Raw genomic sequence first — 21,987 nt, forward strand, 5'->3', positions numbered from 1 at the left:
AAAAAAAAAGGGGGAATGGTGGCTCCTTTCAGCGTGGCCACAGGAAACACCTTTGGAGTTACAAAGGTGGTTCATTAGATAAAACCACCATTTGTGGCTTTCTGTAATAAAAGGCAGCTTCTGGTGAGCTCCTGTGCGTCAGGAAAAAGAAAAGGAAATTGCTGTCTATTTGATGTGACAAAATTACTTGGGTTCCAGCTGGATTGTCCAGATTCACTTTGATTCTTGTAAATGCAGGCACTGTTTAAAGGAAAGTAGCATAAATCACCATCTGTGCAGCTCACAAAGGTGGGGATTTAAAGCTAAGGAGCAAGCTGCTGTGAGCCAGGCTGCTCATCAGCCCTCAGTCCATCATGAACTGATACTGTATGAGTGCATTTTAACCAAGCTGATCAGGAACAACAGCAAAAGGCAGTGGTATCTCCCACGACAGTAGAAATACTTTGTCTGCGGCTATTTAACAGCCAATGATCTGCAAAAGCATGCAATCAGACACACTCTTCTGCTCACTGACTGAATTTCAGCACATCTGGGCAGTGCTCATAACAGAACCCATTCTGTAGAGCTGCACCAGCTGCCTTACCCAAGCAATGGCAGCAGCAGTGCTTCAGCAGCTCTGGAATTGCTCTGGAGCGATGCAGCCCCTCTTGTTCCTGCACTCAGCCTTAAAAGCTGCTGCACTGCAAGCAGTCGGTGGTGCCATTCCTTCCTGCTGAGCACCTCTGGAAGTAGCAATAACGGATTCCTTTACAATTCCCTTCCCAGACCCTCAGTGCAGGTTTTCAGTTTCTTCCTTCTTAAGTGAGAGCAGCTCTTTCTAGCACTCACAGTGGGGCGCAGCTTTAGTTTCTTCCTTTGCTGTCAACAGATCCTCCATTTTCACTGAAACCTGTTTTGTTAGATGAACCTTGAGCAGTGCTAAATCCCCCCCTTTCCTGTTACATCCATTTCCTCCCAAAGCCTTAGTAACCTGCCCATCCTTACCTGACACTTGAATAGGACCGAGGCAGTGGCTGGGGCACCCACATACTTGAGCTCTGTGCCACCCCTGAAGACCACAGAATGGTTTGGGATGGAAGAGACCTCAAGGATCATGAACCTCCAACCCCCTGCCACGTGCAGGGCCACCAACCTCCACATTTTATACTAGACCAGGTTGCCCACGGCCCCATCCAACCTGGCCTTGAACACCTCCATGGATGGAGGACCCACAGCCTCCCTGGGCAGCTGTTCCAGCACCTCACCACTCTCTCTGTGAAGAACTTCCCTCTGATACACAACCAAGGCAGAACTCACTAACAAACCAAGCAGAACAACAGACAAAAGACTGAGACAATACACACAGCTGAGCGTAACTTCACAGCTTCTTTTTAGTATTTCATATTTTGGAATCAAAATATCTACTTATCAGCCACTCTGCTTTAGGGAAAGCCTGCCAGTGACATTCCAGCCAGGAGGCAAAGAGCAGAGGCAGCCCCTCCACGAGGAGAGCCATTCTAGCCAGATTTTTGGAGATCTACTTGAGCAAACGTGGCAGATGAGAAGCATTGCTCAGCTCCTCATACTGCACCTACAGGTAAATCATAACCCCACTCAGAAGTGCCATTAAATGCTGTATCACCCAAGCATGCCAGATGCTCATGCTGCTGCTGTCAAACATGGAAATAAGCAATGGAAACAAGAGCAGCAGCTGTAGTCTCTCTCCAATCGTTTATCAATCATGCAATTACAGGCTAATTACAATTAATCAAGTGACAGGTGTAAACCAATGAAAGCCTTCAGAACAACTATCTCACCCCTATTTTAACAGGGTACCTACAGGCCAAACCATCATTTCTAAAAGTTGTTGCCTTGGTACCGCCTGTCATCTGACAAATGCTTTAATCTTCCCTATTCTTTTTAAGTCTGTAAGCAGCTCCTTATGCTCTAAGGCTGCAACTCTCCCACACTTCCTCATCTAAACCTCTTCCTAAGCTCCCCTCTCTACTCTCCCCTCCCTCCAGCCTCAACATGCAGAGAGGACTCCTGGCCCTGCAGATTCCCTCATGCATTACACAACATTAAACACACTGTCACCACTGACAGTGACAATTCCTCAGTTTCCTTCCCCAAACAGAGGTCAGAGCCCTACAGAAAGCCCTGCATGTTGCTCAGACTCTGACATGGCACAAACAGCAGCACGCTGCTGTCAGACATGAACCGAACACCACAGTCCTGGTGATGCACCAACAAGTCTCACATTTAGCTTCTGTGTCTGCACTGCAGCCATAACCCACACGCATCACAGGTCTCTCATTTTTCTTCTTAAATGCTGAAATTCTCATTCCAAAACACAAACAAAACTCACTGGGTGACGAGGAGAACTGTTAGAAAATTCTCAGGGCTTAATACCCCCTTTATTGACCAACGCAGGATTTGCTCCATAATCTGATGCTTGACTTACTTTAATCCATACACATGCATTTTAGTGAAAAAAATACCCCAAAAACAGAAGAGGCAGCACAGCAGATAAAAAAGGCTTAAAATCCACTTTAATAATGCATTCCTGTAACATTCCTCAGACAAACTCAAACTTGTTAGTGGGACAATTACAGCTTGTGTTCAAACAGTTTACACTAAAAGAAAAAAATCTTGTAGTACTTCTACACAAAAGACAGGCAAGGTTAAGATTATACAAACATTTGTTTCAGTTAAATCTTCAGCATGAGATACAGTATCTTTGTCCAATAGATTGTACTTTACTACCAGTAAAAATAAACAGCGATACAACACATTATCAAAAAATTCATCCCAACGAGATCCTCCCAGCCACTCAGACTGCACATGACGGTCAACTACTTTAAAGAAACAGATGGTCCAGATAAAAAGAGTAACTACAAGTTAGGAGAAAAAAAAAAAAAAAAACCAGAAAAAAAACGAACATAAAAATCTCTCCAATTCACTATATGATGGATCATTTGGAGCAATACAGATTTACAGAATCACGGGAGCTGCAAAGTACCCAGATGCTGCCCTAGTTCTCCAGAGAATCCTCCCCTGTGCTACACTAAGAAAATAAAATAAAAAAATGCCAAGACTTACTGCAGTTTTATCTAGTTCTGCCTCAGGACTCCGGCTGCAAACAGGACACCTGGAATGGTCAAGGCATCGCAGTCCTTGCCAGATTTTACCGTTAGAGAACAACCACGGCAGCCTCCCTGAATCCATTTTCACATTGAAATTATAGGAATGCACCACATGAAATTCTCTATAAAACGTTTATCAGTCAGACTGCACTCCCCTCATCCTAGAGTGGCTTAACCAAAGCAGGCCCTAATCGACTATTCTGATACCCACCCCCTGAGTAGAACCCTGTACGGCCTGCCAAGATTCATTTCCTCTTTGGGGCAAGTGCAGGGGGCAGCTTCATCCTGTTAGTATCTGCGACGTTTGTTGGGGCCAAATTCACCCCCTGGATTTCCTCTGTTGAAGGCAGGAGGGTTTCCTCCCATCGCTCCCAGGCCTTCCATCGTGCTGCCCTGCCCAAAGCGATCTGCAGGCGGTGGTGGAGTCTGTATTGAAGAAGCAAGATGGAAAACAGACAGCAGTTAGAAGCCCTTCTAATTGATTCAAATCCTGTCCAAATCCTGCAATTTCGATTTATCTTGCTATAAAAGTACCCTCACCCATCAAAACTAACCCCAAAACTGGACTGAGAAGGCTCTAATTACAGTTAAGCATTGCAGGACCCTTCCCCACGTACCTTGGAGTCAAACACACTGGAAAGCAGCTCATACGCCATCCCCAGCCTACTGCCCTGCTGTGGAACGTGTGAGTAACAATCTGGGAGAGGAATTCACATTTCCATCGTATTTTCCTCACCCAAACTGAATGTAAATGAGGAGCAGCACACTGATAATGCAGCACTATCACAATCCAGACGTAGACAATGCTATGAATCCAAGATAAATCTGAAATACTGATCCCGTGGCTTGGCCATATCCCTCTGTTTCCATTCCTCAGTTCTCCTGCCTCCCAGTTAAGGCAATGTTACTGCACAGCCTCTTCCTTCCAGCAGGGAGAAGAGCAAAGGATTGCTCAGCTTGGAAGATACCTCACAAAGTCCCCAGTCCAACCCCCTGCTCCAAGCTGAGTCAGCTGGGAGGGCAGATCAGGTCAGACACAGCTTCAGCCCATCTGGTCTAAAAAACACCCAAGGACTGGAATGCACTGACTCAGTAAGTCAAACTAAGCACCTGGCCTGGACAAAGTTACCTAAAAAACTATCCATCTTTCTGGCCACTGGAGAAACAGCCCATTGCTTTTGGTCTAGATGTTCTTACTCCAGCATATTGATTTAACATATTTTCCATTGCTTTTTTCTTTTTTTACTTAGAACAAGTATTATGAGCTGCTCAAGATGAATAAACCTGACTGGAAGAGCTGCCCTGTGAGAGGATCAATCCCCTGTCTGAAGGACAGGAATGACAGATGCCACCAAAGCAATTATCTGTTGTAAAGCTCTGCAGTAAAGCCCTCAATGCATACCACCAAAGCTCGAATTCCTGAGCAGTATCTCTCCTTCCCAGTACAGCTACCAGGTCACCCCCACCCCCACGTTATTTGCTTTACTAGACTGAACTTCACTTGCAAAATAAGTTGCAAGCTGCAGACATGGACCATCACAGCATTATTTTCATAGAAACAGTAACAGCCAAATCACTGCAAGCAGTTAAATTCCTTCACCTTGCCAAGCAGCCCTCAGCACAGCATGTGTGCAGAATCACTGGTTCCTGAATTAAACCTGACCCCCCAACAACTCCTACAGAACACTGAAGCAACACTTCACCTCACGATTGTAACAAGCCAGAACATGTGCACAGTTACCATTCACCACTGAAATTACTAATGCAGCAATATAATTCCTGTCTAAATATCCTGATTTTTCATTTTATCTCAGTAGTATCTCAGTGTCCCTTAGGATCAGATATTATTCTTAGAAGCACTTCTCCTACACTCCTATGGAAATTTAGCAAACAGACTTTTTGCAAGCTAGCTGCAGCATGCAGTGACAAGTCTGTATGTTTCAGAACAACAGATTTCAGCTCATATCAGCACTAGAATTACATTCCTTCATCAGTTCATTTCTCATGTCACTATTACTGAAGCAGACAGTTTGTGGGTTTCCTACGTAAGAGAAAACAATCCAACTTTTATCATCTTTTGCAAAGGATTTGTAATGAATGGAACTTCTCAGGTTTCCATTAGCTGTACTTAAATTTTAAATTTGCATTCAGAATTCTCCCTAGGGCTTTCTCTTCATAAGTCAGCAGTGACATATCTCAGCTGGGAGGATGCCTGAGGTTTCCAAACATCTCAGGTCTGTGTGAGTGAGGACAATTGGAGGTAAATGGGGTGTAAACCTGAACTGCGCTCACAAAGATCTGGAGATCCACCCCTCACTTTGGCCAATCCAGCACTTAAGCTTTCTTTGCCCTACAAGAAGAGTCACAAAGACCTTTTGCAAATATATGCAGTTTAAAAATAAATTCAATATAAAAACTAAAAAAAGCAAATACATAAGTATAGCCTCCACTGATTCCTTGCTCCTCACTTCCTAAGCAAATTATCTGAACTCATTTTTGCATCCTCATTATTACTGTAATCATTTCAGCTTGTTAGCATGGGAACTTAGTGTTTTCAGAAACGAGTTATGGACAGAACACTCCTGAAAGCTCAGCTTTACGCTTCAAGATTCTATGTCTCCAAATATTCTGAGTGCTTCCCAATGAGCCATTTAAAAAATGACTACAAATTACTGCTAGGATCCTTCTAGCAAAGGTTTTTAGCATTAGCTATATTCAAGGTAATGTAGGAAAGATGACATGGTTAAATCCTCAAAAACACCAACAAATAGCAAGGCAAGATGAACTCATACAGATCTCAGCAGCAGCCAGGTATTGGGGCTGGGGGGGCAACAAGCCTAAACAGCACAGTGCTGAACAAGGGAAACAACATCATGTATGTTTAAAGGTGTGCACAAGGAGCAGCTGGAGATGCATTACCATTCCCATGGCTCCATCAGGTATCATAGCTCCAGGACCAGCTGCAGGAGGCGCAGCAGCAGGAACGTTGGTACCACCCATGGCTCCTCTATTGTTCATGCCAATGGTACCTGGAAAACAAAGCCTTATTTGTAGCAAACACAGAGGAAGCTGGGGTCTCCTCATTGCTCCAAAACCACAAAGCACCATGTAAGCTTCCTGTGTTAGATGCAGGGACAGAGTCCTGATTTACTAACGAGCACTATTAGGTCAAGATAAACTGGTTTTGCATTCCACTGTTATCTGAAACTACAGCAAATTCTAATGGTCACCATTTCCATGAACCACTACTCCATGGTGTTCTCACTCTTCTGCACATGGCCTGAAACTCCAGATCGTGTAGTCAAAATAATGAAAGACATAACTGAGATTACTGCCTGGGACCAAGGGCAGGTTGGTACACATTGTACCACTTTCTTTATCAGTGCATATTTCTTATTCACATATGGGTCTGACAGCAATTTCAATCAAGTCTTCTGCTTACTGAGCTTTCACATATAAACTGCCTCGCCTGCAGTTTTTGTTGTATTTCCTGTAATATGATTGCTTCCTGTCACTAAACATAGAAACTGTCAGAGTAATTCTCTCCAAGTAAGGAGCAAATAAAACAAAGCCACTCAAGAAGTCATGGATTTTGTAGAGAAGGAAATAAATACACATAGAAATGAGGAGGGCCACAAAACCCAACAATAACAATAACAATAACCCACACCACACTTACCTCCCATACCCATCTGTCCCATTCGCATGTCTGGTGGCTCCCTCTGGAAAAAGAGAGACTCATTTCAAACAATAAAGAAAATGGAGTTTTTCTTAATGAAGTCTCATAAATACATTGCGTTCTGGGCTTTTTGTTACTGCATAGAAAAGTCATTCCTAGGGTATATTTCAAGAGCAGATCTATTCTATCATGGTACAACATCGAGCAGCAAAGCAAAGCTACGTGGAGGGACTGTATTAAACTGCAGCACAAAGAGATACCTGATACCTGCCTGGTGAGATCTGCTGAGCAGCAGTAACACACTGTAAAGAATCAGTGTGCTACTTCCTCAGCATAGCTAAGAAGCTTTTCCTGTTGGAAGGAATGCAAGCTTACATAACAAATATGCAGCACTGGGCCACTTCCACAAAATGCCAGCCAGTGAGCTTAGGGCACACATCACAGATCCACCTCACTGCACAGCCAGGACCTTGGGGGGGGTCTTTGGAAGGGTAAATAACAGCAGGACAAGGGGAAATAAGTTTTAAATTGAGGGAGGGAAGATTGGGGTTAGATGTCAGTGGGAAGTTCTTTATTATGAGAGTGGTGAGGTGCTGGAACAGCTGCCCAGAGAGGCTTTGGATGCCCCGTCCATCCCTGGAGGTGTTCAAGGCCAGGTCGGATGGGGCCCTGGGCAGCCTGGGCTGATGTTAAATGTGGAGGTTGGTGGCCCTGCATGTGGCAGAGGGGCTGGAGATTCACAATCTTTGAGGTCCCTTCCAACCTGGCCATTCTGTGATTCTGTGTGACCTACATAAACGGCAGTTGGACAGTAACTGCATCAGCTACATTCTCCAGACAAAACTATTAAGGTTAAAGGGAATCAACAACTGAGTGCAGGATGTAGTGAGTATAAAGTCTCTCAACCAACATCTTAAGTATTCACAGAAAGCCCCATGCTGGGAAGGGCAAAATTCTAATGAATGTGGATGCAATGGGGAAGTGGGCTATTCGTACCGCATCAGCAAAGTTCCCCTTGAAGCCTTCCTGCTGGCGTCTCATCATCTCTTCCTGCTGCCTTCTCATTTCTTCCTCACGGCGCCTGCGTTCTTCCTCTTGCCTGGAAAAAAGAGGAAAGGATGCTCAGCACAACACACAGCAATCATTTGCATCACAGTGCTGCCTAGCAGGGTCTTGTTTTAGAAACATGCAGCTTTAAAAACACGATTCTGCTGAAGCTGTAAAATATTAGGCACCTTGTGATGAAAACAAACATCCGTGAGCAAGACACTCTCAACATGCATTCTCAACAGTTTTAAGGAATTCATTATAAAAACAGATCCGAGCTCACCCATGTTCACAGCAGCTCCCAAGTACATGCTAACTATGTGCAATACAATGCATAAAAGCCAGATAGTTCTCAAGCTCCTTGTATTACAGAAGTAAACTGGAGGACCACATAGAGCTTCTTACAATAACCCTGAGACAATGAAGAGCTGGAATTGAGAGAGAAATCTGAGACTAAGTTACCTCCCAAATGAGAAGTCAGATAAGATACCAGATGGGGTTTCCTAACCTGCAGCATTAAAGCTGCTGCACAGATTCTCATTTTTTGACCCTGTCTTGGTCAAGGAGCTAAACTGAGATAGAGAATTAAAACAAACAAACAAAAAAATCCAACCTAATGCTACTCAGTGTCCTTCACCTTCAGAAGGAACTCTCCCATCCTAAACCAGATGTACACTCCCCCTATCAACAGGGAAGGCCAGAAACAACAGCCACTCTTTAGGTAGCAATTAAGTTGTCAGCTTGAGCAATTAGTGGAGAAGCGTTTTGTTCCGCATCATAACGGATCCACAGTTTCAGAACTGCCTCCTTACCTGATTTCCAACTGTTTACGTTTCTGTACTTCCTGGTTATGCAATTCCTCCATCCTCCTCAGTTCTTCCTGGCGTCTCATTAAATCTGTAAAAGATGGCAGTTCCACAGTTGGTTAAAATCAAGCAGCTATGCCACAGCTCAGCTTCAGCAGGCTCCATCAATCTTCTGAGCCACTCATCCTGGGATGCTGGAGGGCCTTGTTCTGCTATTATTTTTATCTCGGACTGGTACCTTGCCTCATGAGCATAACTTGGTGCTCATGGCGAGCTGCTTCCATTTCCATTTCCAGCTTCTCTCGAGCTTCCTTGATGTTACGGTCTACCTGTTCTTGCTGCTGCTTCTCCATCTCTATTAGAGCCTTCCAACGCATGGCATACTCATACTCAAAGCTGCCAGGCTGTGCAAATCGAGGAGGTTGCTCACGCTCCCTGTCAAGCAAGGAAGAGCCAGTGAATGTTTCAACAAAGCAAAGAGGAACTAAGGAAAAAATAACTGTTTGTGTGCAAATGCAGTGGCAGATCCTTTTGTCAGTTAGAAATGCGTCTCACTGCAACAAATAAGAAACCTCTGTGCCCTCCGTTTTTGCACAAATAGCTGTGCTTTAGATACCACTTTTTTTCCCCCTCAAAAAACTGCTGTTATTGAAAGAAGAAATTTAGGCAGAAAATAAGTGTCCTGTCATCTCCCATTTCAAGTAATGACACTGTGTTCCTAAAACACCAAGATACTGGGTGAAAAAAAATTTAGACATTCTCTTGAAACAAAAAGGCTTTGCTCCTGCTGCACATCTCATGAGCAGGTTTACTCCAGAAACACACAAAGCCCAAACATGCATGTTTACCTTGCTAATTTCTGCACCCCTGCACCTGGAGCATGCATCTATTCCTAATGCATCCTCAGGGCTCCTGCAGCTCTCATTCTCCTTACTTTTAAAGTGTATGATCTCACATGGTTTACTGATTTACTGCTGTGACCACACGATACCTGCTTACACCAGAAAGCCCTCAAAGACAGTGGCCTTCCTCCTGGACAGCTCTGTAATCCCTTAATACTGTTCAGACTATTCCTTCTATTTTCACTGTGACTTTAAGTCTCTTTTTTTCCTACAGACTGTCCATAATGCTTAGAGCAAATAATTTAAGTCTCTGTTTCAGCTTCTCATCCAACCAAGAGGAACACACCCCAAACTGACACCATTTTTTATTCCAAGAATAGAAGCAGACAAACATAAAAAAGTATGTAGAGGCTGCCAGTCTTATCCAGCAGAGTGGATCCAGAAACACCACTTCCTTTCAGCTAACCAGGGCAAGGGAACAGTGTGTGAGGACCTTCCTAAGGCTCAAGCAGAACAATGGAGCCCACAGAGAGTGCCACCTTGTCTCTTATGGAAAGCACATACTTGTGATACTGCTGGTTTTTGATGACAAGTTTTTCTGGTAGCCCCTCTTCGTCATCATATTGATCCATGGGCTCCACAGTCACAGGCCGAGGGAATCTATAAAGAACAGATAAGATGCTTTGAGGACAACTGCAGAATAAGCTTGCATTACAGGAAACCATGTATACTACGTCTGAACCTATAAAATATTGCTTTTAGTACTTTTCAGTGACATTCAGAGCAGTCAGGGATCTGAACCAACGCGAAATCAGAATTTTCTCCTCCCTTTCCTCCCTTGCTACATCACCAACCATGGGCTGTGCGTGTCCTGTTCACAGCTGCCTATGCTGAGGAGTAACACTACTCCTTGCTGGAGATCACTGGCTGTATCACTCACACCCTCTTGGAGAGATCACACCGTGCTGTTTGTTACTGCCAAACAGCTGAGCTCTGCCAGCTCCCGTTGGGCCCTGCCTTAATCTCCCTAGAAATCCACTGGCATGCTTCACAACAGACGCTGCATCTGAGAGCTTCTGCCCTCCTCATCTCTGCGTGAAGAAGAAAATTAATTAATAATACTAATTATCTCACAATCAGCTTCCCACTGCAGCACAGACACCACTCACATCCTCAGCTTCTCTTTGGCTACTTAACCCATTTGCCAGAGCTTTGGAAATGGAAGAAACAGTCAGGCTATGCTGAGGAGCAAGCAGTGCTCAGGCTCCAGTAGAAAGACAGGACATGAGAGGCTGAAGGTCCACAGCACAATTTTTCAGTTTAAGGTGATACATGCCTGTATCAACTGCTTTATTTTCCAATGTGAACTCATCTATTCCAGCCAGCTCATGTAGCTGCTGCTTTGTCCCAGTTCACGGCAGTAAATAACTCCAATCAAAACCAAACCATATGTAGAAATAAGCAACATACTGGTTCCCCATGCCACATAATACAAACCAGTGCAGAGAGCTAGAAAAAGAGTGAACATTGCCCCCCAGGTGCTCTCTCTTACATACTGGCAGTGCCCAATTTGTTTTCATGGTTCTTTCAGAATACATATTTCTGAATCAGCAAGAAGGCAGGGAGTAAATAATGCAAATGAACTAAGAGAGCCCAAGAGCACCCTGGCAGCAACCCTGCTGCTGAGAACTACAACTCTAATGGTTGCTTCCAAAGAATCTCAGGCAGCAAACAGCAACGGAAAACAAAAAGCCAAAAAAAGCTGCTTTTTGAAACTGAATGCATTGAATACTGCTGTGCCATACTCAGCTTCCTCCCCTCCCCCCAAGAAAAAGGAGAGCACAATGCTCACAAAATTACTTTTGAAATTATCAATATAGCTGAATTTCAGACAGTGTTTCATTATGAAATTCTAGGGACACACATAGAAAAAACAGTTTTTACTCTCAATATATCAAAGATGGCCAACCACCCCCCCATTTTTAAAGCAACAAGGAGTGCTCCATCAAAGATATCTAGTCAGTCATTCACTTGTGCACATTCACATAATTACTCCTGATGTCTTCTGTTGCCTTATGATATTTAAGCACAAGGAAAATGATTCTTTAATCTAAAGTTGAAACCCAGAAGAACCCAATCCATCTGATCAGCACCTCAGACAGATCCCGTGCTCACCAGCACTCACTGGTGGAGTCCCACCCCCACACTCAGCATGCACAATTAACACCTTGAGCTTTGTTTCCAGCCAGTGGAATGGGTGGTCTCCGAAGCACCTCTTGCTTGTTACAAAGTGCTCCAGTTGCTCTAAGGCACCTTTATCTACAAAGAGTTTATTGGGCAGCTTTGCACACTGACCCCACCAGCAGGCTTTCCAAAAGGAAGATCTGAGGCTCTACTTTCAGCATATGATCACTCTTGCTGGAAAAGAAGCTAAGTAAAATTCTCGCAGGGCAAACAATCTGTTGCCCCATAGCTCATCTGCCTCCACTCTGCTTCTAAGAAACACTGCTCACAAGCCAACAGCACCCATCAACCTGCACACATCCACACAGCACTCCTCGCCTTCCACACTTACGTCGTCAGCAGGAAAGAGCCATCACTACATCTGTCCAGGGCTTTCCTAGCAGCAGGCTTCCCTGAGAACTCCACAATGCCTTTCCCAGAGGATCGCCCTCTGTCATCCACAATCACCACAGCCCTTTCCACCTGGCCAAACACAGAGAAGGCTTCCTCCAGGAGCTCATTGGACACGAACTGAGGCAGGTTCCTGACTGTCAGCGATGCGCTGTGGCACGCAAAGCGCACTCTGAGCTGCTTCCCACGGAGAGGCATGTTGTCTAGTTCCACTTTTGCAATCTCTGCCAGAGTGCGAGTTTCCTGAAGATAAAAAGTCACCATTGAAGCTCTCAGAGCAGTATGGAATCTGCTACGTACACAACTGTCACAGACGTTTCCCCTGAACAAGCATTTCATTGAGAAGACAGCATTTTAAAACATGCCCTAATAGCCATTCTCTGCTATCAGTGGCTCTGAAAACACACGTAATGTTTGGAGGGGAAAAAGAAACATTAGATGAAAGCCTTATCCAGTAATCAATAGTAACAAAGCAAACAAGTTATCATTATCTATCAGACATAACTCAATTAGAGCAACAGAGTCTTCTAATAAATGCGCTTAATAATTTGTTTTAAACAGTAACAATTAATGTTTCACATATTATTCAAGGAAATGCTTGCTGTATGACAATCCACCAAAGACATCCTACTCCAGTTTCACACCCTGATTCATTTACATCACTGCCAAGAAGTTTGTGCTACAGTAAAATGCCCAAAGACTCTGGAACTTCCCACTCTATGCACTCATAGCGGGGCTTTCAGACAGACAGCACCTGAGCCACAGGTCTGAGAACCGTTCTGTTATGTCTGCAGTTAACTCCCCAACCTCCCAGCCATATTTCAATGTGGAGGCTTTCCCCCACCTCCAAAGCATTTGTCACCCCAGTAATGCTGTGTGATGCTCTGTGTTCACAGAAACATCACGTCTGTGCCCTCCCAGGAGACAGAAGTCTACCCGGTCTGTAACAGCACTGTGTTCATGTTTTCCTTCTATCAGCTGATTCCAGAATAACTCTACTAGGTATCTCACACATCCTGCCACGAGCTGCCTGAATTCACACTCCTTACACCACGCTCTAGACAAATCACCTGTAGAAGCTAATCCATGATCCCAGGTCACTGCAAACCAACAGCAGGCTCAGTTAGCGAGATATCTGCACACCTACTACTCGCAGTTAAGAACACTCCTCTAGTGTTCACTGCCACCAAAACACCCCTAGGGCAGCAGGGCACTCACCAGCCTGATAAAGCCAAAGCCTTTGTCCTTGTGTATGAAGACTTCCCCTGCCTTGCCATACTTCTCAAACAACTTTCTCATCTCTTCCTCTGTAATGTCTGGGGGCAGATTGCCCACAAAGAGGCGGCTTCTTTGGGTGAAGGTTTTTTCCCCAGGTTTCCGGAAATTCTTCAGGTCGATGGTCAGGCCTTCATCTGAGGGGAATAAGGTACACAGCTGCTCTACAGTTGGGGGGATAAATTCTATTAGGTTTCATCACAGTGAACACAGAGACAAAGGACAAATACAGGCAATAACCACCCCCTCACTTAGGTCTCAAACCTCCCCAGCCATCTCTTCAGCAATAGGAGGATTCTATTTCACAACGGGCACAAAAGTTTTTCTTAAAGAAAACGTGTCTGAATCTCAGTAACAGCAGTGAAATGCAGCCTAGAACTGAAAAAAAAAAAAAAAAACAACCAGAAAGCAGAAACACCAGAGCTTGGAATAACATGAGAATTTTCACTGAGCTTTGGAGATCTGCTTAAGATGACTGGTCCACAATAAAAGCAATTGCAGTCACACTACAGGATTTTGCTATTACAACCTGAATGATTACAGGGAAGCTGCAGTTCGACCAGCAATCAGATATTTTGCTGCAAACAACCCAGAGGACCAAAAAAAAAAAAAAAAAAATACACAGAGGAGTTAATTTTGCCCAGATGGGTGACATTTTAGATAGCTGGTAATGTACAGGATGGGATTTGGGCTCCAGAGCCTTGGGCTCAAGCTGAAGAGAAGGCTGGAATGGTGAAAATAACAAAAACATATAAACAGCCCCTCAGGTGAGACCTCAGAAGAATTACAAAGTTCATTACACAAAATCTGTATTTCCTCATTAATTCCAGATCTAACAGTAATAAATAGGAGTGCTTACATCAACATTCTCAATCCCACATGCACATACACTCTTTAGCCCTCAATTCAGCAAGAATCCAGCATGACCCTGGAAGCTGCAGATCCCATGTGAATATGACTGTAGTCTGATTGCCTGACTCTGCCCCCTTTCTTAAAGGCATACAGGAGCTCTCTACAAGCTGTGGGAAGGTATTTCACTCTTTTTGTTTTTCTTCCTCTCTTCTATTTATTTGACACCAGCACTCTGCGCATCGAGCCCTCCCCAAATTGCTTTGCAAAGGATACACAACATCATGGCCACAAGAAATAAACCCAAGTGGTTTGATTCAGACAACAGAGTGTGATACTGACCAGAACAGGCTGTGCACGCAGACAGTGGCTAAGGACCATACCTTTATGAGTGCAAGCACTCCTCTACAGCTAACCCTAAAGAAAGTGAGACTGGTGATGTATCTGTAGAGGACAGTAAGTTATTTACATCATGCAAAAATCACATAAGGTGAAGTGCTTTGTCCTGCAAACTTCACCAGGCCTTTACCAAAAGTATTTGGGGTTCAACTGCAAGGCCTGTGATTTAACTGAGCATCACTGTTCCACCTTAATTAGATCAAAGGGATGCAAGATGCAGGCTGCCCCCCCGAGTTGATCTCCTTAGAACACACTCATGACTGCTAAAGTGTTTCCAGACTAACTGGAAGCACAGCAGTCAGCCACCCTGTTCTATCATCTCCCATGAACCTGCTTAACAGGATCACTTCATAAAAAACCTGTGCATTTTTTTATTAGCCTGCTGTCTGCCTGCTTGGGGGTGAGAGGGGATCAATTCAACCTGCAAGCAGGACAAAAAAAGCAAGGGAACTGTGCATAAGGAACACAACTGGAGGGGCAGCGAGCTCAGGAAATGCTTCTGAGAAAGCGAAGTGCAGGTGTGACTTTGGAATGTTTGTTTTGAAAACCGAGCAGAAAGACTACAACAGAAAACTGGAATACAACCAGAACACCTGCTCCCCTCCCACCAACACGATGGGGCTGCACTGACCCACACTCGTGGTCCACGGGGTCGGGTTGCACAGGGCTCCATTAGCAAACAGTGCTTCAGCTCAGAACCACTCTCTGAACACCAACTGACAGAGCTGCAGCCCGTGCTGATTAAGAACAAACTCGGAAACACCCTCAAGTAGAGAGAAACGCAGCACTGAGTGTGGCTGTTTGTGCGCAGTGAGGCATTCTTACATGCTCCTGAGCATCTCAGGGTCCTTCCATGGCAAAAGTGAGTCTTTGTGGCTGTGGATAACAGTGCTGAGGGGGACACGGCTCAGTGAGCACGAGTGGACAAGATGAGCCCAGAAATCTTTTTTTAAGATTTTCAACCTAAACGATTCTATGATTCTAAAGGCAACTGCATCTGCAGAGAGAGCAGCTCTGCTTTCCTCACATTTAAGGAAGAGTGCACTGAAAAACCCCAATGTGGGAGAAAGGGAGTAAAGAAGGAACGGGCTGAAACCTGCCCAAATCTGTCTGCAGGGACGGAAACACCACTAAGAACTGAAAGCCTTCAAACTGCGTGCGAATTTCCCCGGAGAACCCCGCACAAAAAGGAACCCTTTTTCTTTACCCAGAGGGTGGTGATGCACCGGAACAGGTTGCCCAAGGAGGCTGTGGATGCCCCATCCCTGCAGGCATTCAAGGCCAGGCTGGATGTGGCTCTGGGCAGCATGGGCTGCTGGTTGGTGACCCTGCACATAGCAGGGGGTTGGAACTGGATGAGGACTGTGGTCCTTTGCAACCCAGGCCATTCTATGACCCCATGAACCCGCACAAAAAGGAACCCGCAGACAGAACGAGGGCGGCAGCCCCGATCCCAGGCGCTGCAGGACTCACTCTGACTGTTGGCCTGCTGCCCGTTGGCGGGGATGGAGGGCGGCGGGTGCTGCTGGTGTTGGTGCTGGTGCTGCTTCCGCGGCGCGTGGTTCTGTTTGTCCATGTTGAAGCCTTTGTTGCCCTGCATCTTCCCCACCTGCGGGGGGACACGCACCGGTCGGCGGCGGCTCCGAGGCTCCGCGGCCCCGAACGCCTCCGGCCGCACCTCGGCGAGGCTCGGCGGCCGCGTGCGGCGGCGGGGCGGGGCGGGCCGCGCTAGGCCGCGGAAGGCCTCGGCGGGCCCTCGGCGGCGGAGACCGAGCCGGCGCGCCCGGCCCCGCGGCGGAACGGCCCCGAGCGGCGGCCCCGCGCCGGCCGCGGCCTCACCTGGCGGCGGACGGCGGCGTCGAGGCGAATCGCGGCCCTTCGGCCCCGCGGCGGCCCTGAGCGGAGCGCGCGCGCGGCCGGAACTCGCGCAACCTAACCTCGCGGCCTCCACCCGCGCTTCCATTGGCCTCCCCGCCGTGAACGCCGCGCTCCCATTGGTCGCGCGCGCCGCCACTCACCGGCCTATCGTGGCGGGGCGGGCCGAGGCGGGCCGGCGGCTCTTTGCGAGGAGCCGATTGGCCGCGTTTCGGCGGCGGCCCGCAGCGCGCGCTGCCAATCACCGCGGCGGGCATCACGCTGGGTTGAGAGGCGAGCAGAGAGACAAAGGAGACGAGCGAGCGGCCGGCGGGCGCCGCGCAGGCGTTGTGAGGCGAACGGTCGCGCAGGCGCAGTAAGGACCGAGGGCTTTAAAGGGACCGCGGCGCCTACAAGCGCGTGCGGCGTCGTGCGCGCGCGCGGTGTCCCCCCCCCCCCCCCAAAACCGCGTGCGCGTGCCCGGGCGGGTGGCGGGAACGCCGTGAGGGGAGCGGGGCGGCCCGGCCCGTAAGTACCCGAAGCACGAGTGGAACCTGGGGTCTCCTCGCGGAACCGCGGGGCCTCCGAGGACCGTCGTCGGCCAAGGGGCTCCGCGGGGCGGCCGCAGGTGCTCGCGTTCGGTCCGCAGCCTTTCAATAAAGCCCTCCGCTTCCCTCAGCGACACGCAGCGCTCGGGCGGCTCGCAGCCCTCACGGGGTTCTCTTCGCCTCCGCCCGCCTCGGCCCCGCTCCCCGGAGACAAAAAGCGAGCGGGCGGCTCCGGGCACGGCAGGTGGCTGGGGGCAGCGTCCCGAGGCGGGGCGGGGATCCCGGGGGCGTCCCGAGCGGGGGGCGTCGCAGTGGGGGGAGGGCAGTTCGCGGTGGGGGCGGGGCGCGGGCGGCGGGCGCGGGCCGGGGGCTGCCCCTCCCGGGGGCGGTGCCGTGTCCCGGGCCCCCGCGGAAGCCCCGCCCGGCCGCGCTGTCACTCACCGCCCCGGGGAGACGCTCCAGCTCCGGGGGAGGCGGCGGTGGCGACGGCGCCCGGAGCGGGCCGGGGGGCTCCTCCCGCGCGGAGGTAGAGGCGGGAGTGGAGCGGCCGGGCTGGGCCACCCGGGGCGGTGGCGGACTCGGGGCCGTGCGGCGAGAGGGTTAACGGGGGGGGAGCGGGACGGCGATACGCTGTGCGCCGTGCGGGCAGCCCTGCGGGGATCGAGGCGCCCCGTTCCGGTCCGCGCCGTGTCCCCCGTGCCGCGCGGTGCCCCCGCCGGGGTGCGGCCGCTGCCCGCGCTCGGCTCCGCGCTGTCGCTTCGCGCGGTCCTGCTCCTCCGAGAAACTCCGCTCCGGGTTTTCCGTCCGCCCGGCGGAGTGCGGGGCTGCCGCGCCGCTCCCGGGCTCAAGTTCCATTCCGTGTTTTCGATGCCGCCACTCAGCGGCCAGTCTCGCGAGCCCCGGCCCCGCCGCAGCCAATGGGGATCCGTCCCTCGCTTGGCGCAGCCAATGGGGAGCTACCTCCCCCCCACCTTGGGCTGCGGCGCGCTGAGGGCTCCGAGCGGCGCCTCCATTTAAAGGGGCCGCGACCCGAATCCGGGCTCTGGGCAAAACGGGCAGCGCAGCGCTGGGCAGCCCCAGGTACGAGCGGCGCCGCCCGCGGGCACCTCCATGCGGGCAGCGCGGGACCGAGGACTTAAAGGCATGGGGTGCGGCGATCACATAGAGAGTCGCCCTGTGGTGGGGGGCCATTGCTCGCCCGTGGGGGCGGGGCGGGCGCGTGCGGAGCGGGGTCCGGGTGGGGGGCGGGGTCCCCCCGCAGGATGGGGGGCGGGGCGCTCGCCCCGCGGGAGGAGGCGGGGTTGCCGCTGGGCGAGGAGGCGGGATCGGCTCTAAGCCCCCCTGGCGGTGGTGGCCGCTGGGGGGCGCCCTACGGGGGGGGGTGGAGAGGCGGCAGCGCCCCCTCGCGGCCACCACGGGGCGGTGCGTTCCGCCGCGCCGAGGCCGGGCGTGCCCGCATGCAGCCAACGCTTGCTAATGGGAGTGCGGCCCGGTGCGCGTGGTTCCTTGGGTACGGCGTCTGTCTGCCTGTCCGTCAGTGAGAAGGGTGCGGGAGGCCTCTGAGCCCCGTGCATCACCCCGCTCGGTAGCGCCGGTGCCACGGCCCTGTCTCTGGCTGACACTGACAGGACTGGGAGCTGCACGGGGAACGGGCTCAGCTTTGAGGTCGCTCGATGGGGTCAGCATGGAGTGCTGGTGGGGACGGGAGGCTCAGCCTCCTGCTCAGAAATGGTCACTGGGGTCTGCTGTTGTGATGAGCTGCTCCGTTCCTGCTCTTTCCTTCCCTCAGCCCTAGCTCTCACTCAAGGCTGTGATGTATTTATCTCTCGCTGCATTCCCCAAGAAGACTTCAGATCTGCCTTCTCTCAGATCGCCCTCCGATCCCAGGATCAAACTTGAGATAAGAACACAGCTCTGCCCCCGCCCCCCAGGCTGCCACCTCTCAGCCAGCAGCTCGTGGCTCTGCTTGCTGCACTCACATCCTCTGCCCGCACTTCCCCTTCGTTTGGGGGATGCAGCTTGGCAGAGCCATTGACACACCGTGATAGCAGGGCACACCTGTCTCTTGGCAGCCCTGGCACAGAGCGAGGGGCCGAGGCTGAGCCCACAGCCTGCCTTGGGGTGCAGATCCTCGTGAGGATATTTGGTGGCCAGTGGTTTGGGGATGCACGGCCCTGATGGACACGTGTGCTGTCAGAAGCCTCTTGTGTAGGAAGCGGTGAAAGCAAAATGAGGGAAGAATGTGGTTGGCTGCAGATATGACAATTAGTCTTGTTATCTGAATGGAGATTGTGTTAGGATATCATTGTTTTAATCTTGGTAGCGTGTTCAAAGTGCAAACTTCTTCCTTCCCCTACTGGCAGCATAGGTTGGGAAAGGGCAGTGCTTGAGACCATCCTTCCCAGCCCTCTTTGGACTCAGCCATTGGTCTGTGCAGTGCAGCATCACTGCAATCAGTTTTACAGCTGCACGGTGGTGAAGCATCCCAAGGCTGGCACTGCTTTTAGGGGACCCAATGATGGGAACCTTGTAGAGGAACCTGGGTCTGCAGGAAGGGCTGATTACATCTCATCTTGTGCTGCAGTCGTTTCGGATCTCTAAGGCTTCTTAAGGAAAACTTTGTTTTGCTCTCACAGGTACATTCTCCCTGAGAATTCTCTCCTTTTGTCCCCTCTCTCTTCCCACCATAATAAGTTTCAAGCAAAAAACAGCAGGAGGATGGAATGGGCTTCAGGTCTGTGTCCCAGCTGCTCACAGCGGAGCTGCCTTCAGAGGAGGCTGCTGAGGGCTTTGTCTTGTTGAGCTCTGAGGTGTTCATGCCCTCATGTCCGTTAGGGTTCCCAATCACTTGCTGTGCATGGAACTCCCCTCTCCCACTCCCAGGTGGCTGTGGCTTCTGTGGGGAAGTCCAAGACTGAGTTGGGTGATGAGCTCCAGCAGCATTTAGCAACAGGAAGGGAGATGGGCGTTTTTTCTTGGACCAATCTCCATTTCTGTCTTTTAATCAGCACCTTAACATCATTAAGGCGGCTTCGTCAGGTGCTGCTCAAATATGCTGTGCACCTCATTGCTTTTTGTTCTGGTGGTGCTCACACAGGTTTTTAACCCCTTGTGTATAACAGGGATTTGGCAGATGCTGTCACGTGGCAGGCGGTGAGTCTTGGAAGCAGTGCTGCTTGTTCATTCTGCAGACACAGAGCAGTACAAGTAGCAGGAGTTTTGCTCTCTGACCTGATCTCTGAGAGGAGTTGGTTCTTGAAGCTGAATTGCTCTCCAGACACCAGGTGTTAACTGCTAAGGCCTCTGTCTTAACACGACTAAACAAAGAAAGTTGTGTTGGACTGCACGTAGACTTGTTGCTCGTTTCTCTGCTGCAAGGCCTTGACACTTACAGCCTGGGGGATGCTGGTCTCAGGAAAAGATGTGAGAGCATCCGAGCAGCTTCAAACCGCCACCAGGATGGCATCCCTGATGGATAAGTGTGCTTGTTTTTGTTGTCTTAGGGTTCAGTGCCGTTACAGAAGTGTTGGATTAATAGCAGATGATGATGATGTCTGTGGAACGTAGACAAGTGCCTTTGAAGTGTTGTAAGAAGTCTTCTGGTCAGTGTAATTTCAGACAATTCTGCAAGAATTTGGAAACTTACCTTACTCTTGCTTGAAGCTAAGATGTCATTTGTGGAACGTGAGGTCAAAATCTAGTCTGGCTGGTCCTGCCTTTGAGGAATTGGCAGGGAACCCTGGGTGTTTTACAGCATCCCCTGCTCTGTGTTGGAAGGTTTGGGCCCTCTTGCTGTGGATGACTGCTGTCACAGGATCATAGAGTGGCCTGGGTTGAAAAGGACCACAACGCTCATCCAGTTCCAACCCCTGCTGTGTGCAGGGTCACCAACCAGCAGCCCAGGCTGCCCAGAGCCACATCCAGCCTGGCCTTGAATGCCTGCAGGGATGGGGCATCCACAGCCTCCTTGGGCAACCTGTTCCAGTGCCTCATCACCCTCTGGGTGAAAAACTTCCTCCTAATAACCAACTTAAATCTCCCCTGTCTCAGTTTAAAACCATTCCCCCTCGTCCTATCACCATCCACCCTCACAAACAGCCATTTCCCCTCCTATCTATAAGCTCTCTTCAAGCACTGGAAGGCCACAGTGAGGTCTCCCCAGAGCCTTCTCTCCTCCAAGCTAACCAAGCCCAGTTTCCTCAACATTTCTTTGTGGGAGAGGTGCTCCAGCCCTATAACCACAAAGCCTGCACTCTAGACAGGTGCTTCTGATGGAGAGAAGTCTGGCTTTGGTCTTTGCCCCCTGGTTTGGGGCTGTTAGACAGCAGTTGTTGGTGTCTTGAGGCTGCAGGGGTTGTCCAGCTTTGACTTCCAGCCCTCGGAGTCTTCTTGTCTGTCATTCTGAAGACTCCTTTGCTGAGGACCTTTTTTTCCTTTAATTATCATTTGTAGGTGTGTCACATCTCCCCATTTCTTTCCATAATGAGGTAGGTTTACCTCTGGAAAGTATTAACATCCCAGCTCTTCCAGCATCTGTCTGCAAGGAGATGGTGATGGCTTAACGTAGTGCTGTGTGGCAGCAGGTTTGGATGGCACCAGTGGTGATGTGTGCTTTGAATAATGGCATCTTATTCCTTTCTGGAGAATTTTCACTGGACTGAAGCCTGTCTGTAGCAGCACACGTGGTTCCCTGGCGATTCTTTATAAATTAATTTGCTTTAAAATGAGTTAGCCAATCTGTAATAAATGTTTGCAGTGTTTCAATCTGGAGGCCTATAAACTGCCTGGATAAACTCAGATAAATGGCTGTGATGAAGTGAGCTTTTACCATATCTGTCGTTCAAGGTGCAATAGTTAATGAAGACGTGCTGCCCAGGACCGTGCTGGTGAATGTGTGGTTGGTGACAGCAGGGTGGGATGTGCAGCCTG

At 49.4% G+C, this 21,987-nt stretch overlaps 2 protein-coding genes across 9 annotated transcripts in view; one reads left to right on the forward strand and one right to left on the reverse strand.

Annotated features, from left to right (window-relative positions):
• Window positions 1-2,511: 2,511 nt before the first annotated feature.
• On the reverse strand, window positions 2,512-17,522 carry NONO (non-POU domain containing octamer binding). Of its 5 annotated transcripts, none has more exons than XM_085230376.1 (11): window positions 17,500-17,522; window positions 16,130-16,265; window positions 13,352-13,572; window positions 12,075-12,376; window positions 10,064-10,159; window positions 8,896-9,092; window positions 8,664-8,748; window positions 7,801-7,903; window positions 6,805-6,847; window positions 6,045-6,154; window positions 2,512-3,551 (listed from the first exon to the last, which is right to left on the reverse strand). In XM_085230376.1, exons 2-11 carry the CDS (start codon window positions 16,254-16,256, stop codon window positions 3,414-3,416), a joined length of 1,422 nt encoding a protein of 473 aa, XP_085086502.1. In that variant the 5' UTR covers window positions 16,257-16,265; window positions 17,500-17,522; the 3' UTR covers window positions 2,512-3,413. The 5 variants fall into 5 exon arrangements, with proteins under 5 accessions (XP_085086502.1, XP_085086501.1, XP_085086499.1 ...); XM_085230375.1 differs by lacking the exon at window positions 17,500-17,522 and adding an exon at window positions 17,047-17,068; XM_085230373.1 differs by lacking the exon at window positions 17,500-17,522 and adding an exon at window positions 16,675-16,806 and having other exon boundaries at window positions 13,352-13,545.
• The window catches only part of ZMYM3 (zinc finger MYM-type containing 3), a 30,184-nt gene continuing 24,964 nt past the window's right edge, over window positions 16,768-21,987 (forward strand). Inside the window, exon 1 of one of the 4 annotated variants that reach the window (XM_085230370.1) lies at window positions 16,768-16,886. The gene's annotated coding sequence lies outside the window, so the exon portion shown is untranslated. Of the gene's footprint in view, window positions 16,887-16,915; window positions 17,039-17,441; window positions 18,139-21,987 lie in introns of those variants that run through there. The other 3 variants (XM_085230368.1, XM_085230367.1, XM_085230366.1) reach the window with 3 other exon arrangements.

This window comes from Meleagris gallopavo, chromosome 9 (genome assembly GCF_905368555.1).
Source record: "Meleagris gallopavo chromosome 9, MGAL_WU_HG_1.1, whole genome shotgun sequence".
NCBI lineage: Eukaryota > Metazoa > Chordata > Aves > Galliformes > Phasianidae > Meleagris > Meleagris gallopavo.

Excerpts from the sequence above, each read along its gene's own strand:
- NONO (XM_085230372.1), bottom strand. The coding sequence starts at position 16,788 with ATGCCCGCCGCGGTGATTGGCAGCGCGCGCTGCGGGCCGCCGCCGAAA. Across the intron at positions 9,093-10,063 it reads AAAAACCAGCAGTATCACAA|GGAGCGTGAGCAACCTCCTC; the intron begins GTATGTGCTTTC and ends CTTGCTTGACAG. Across the intron at positions 6,848-7,800 it reads AGGGGAACTTTGCTGATGCG|AGGGAGCCACCAGACATGCG; the intron begins GTACGAATAGCC and ends CTCTTTTTCCAG.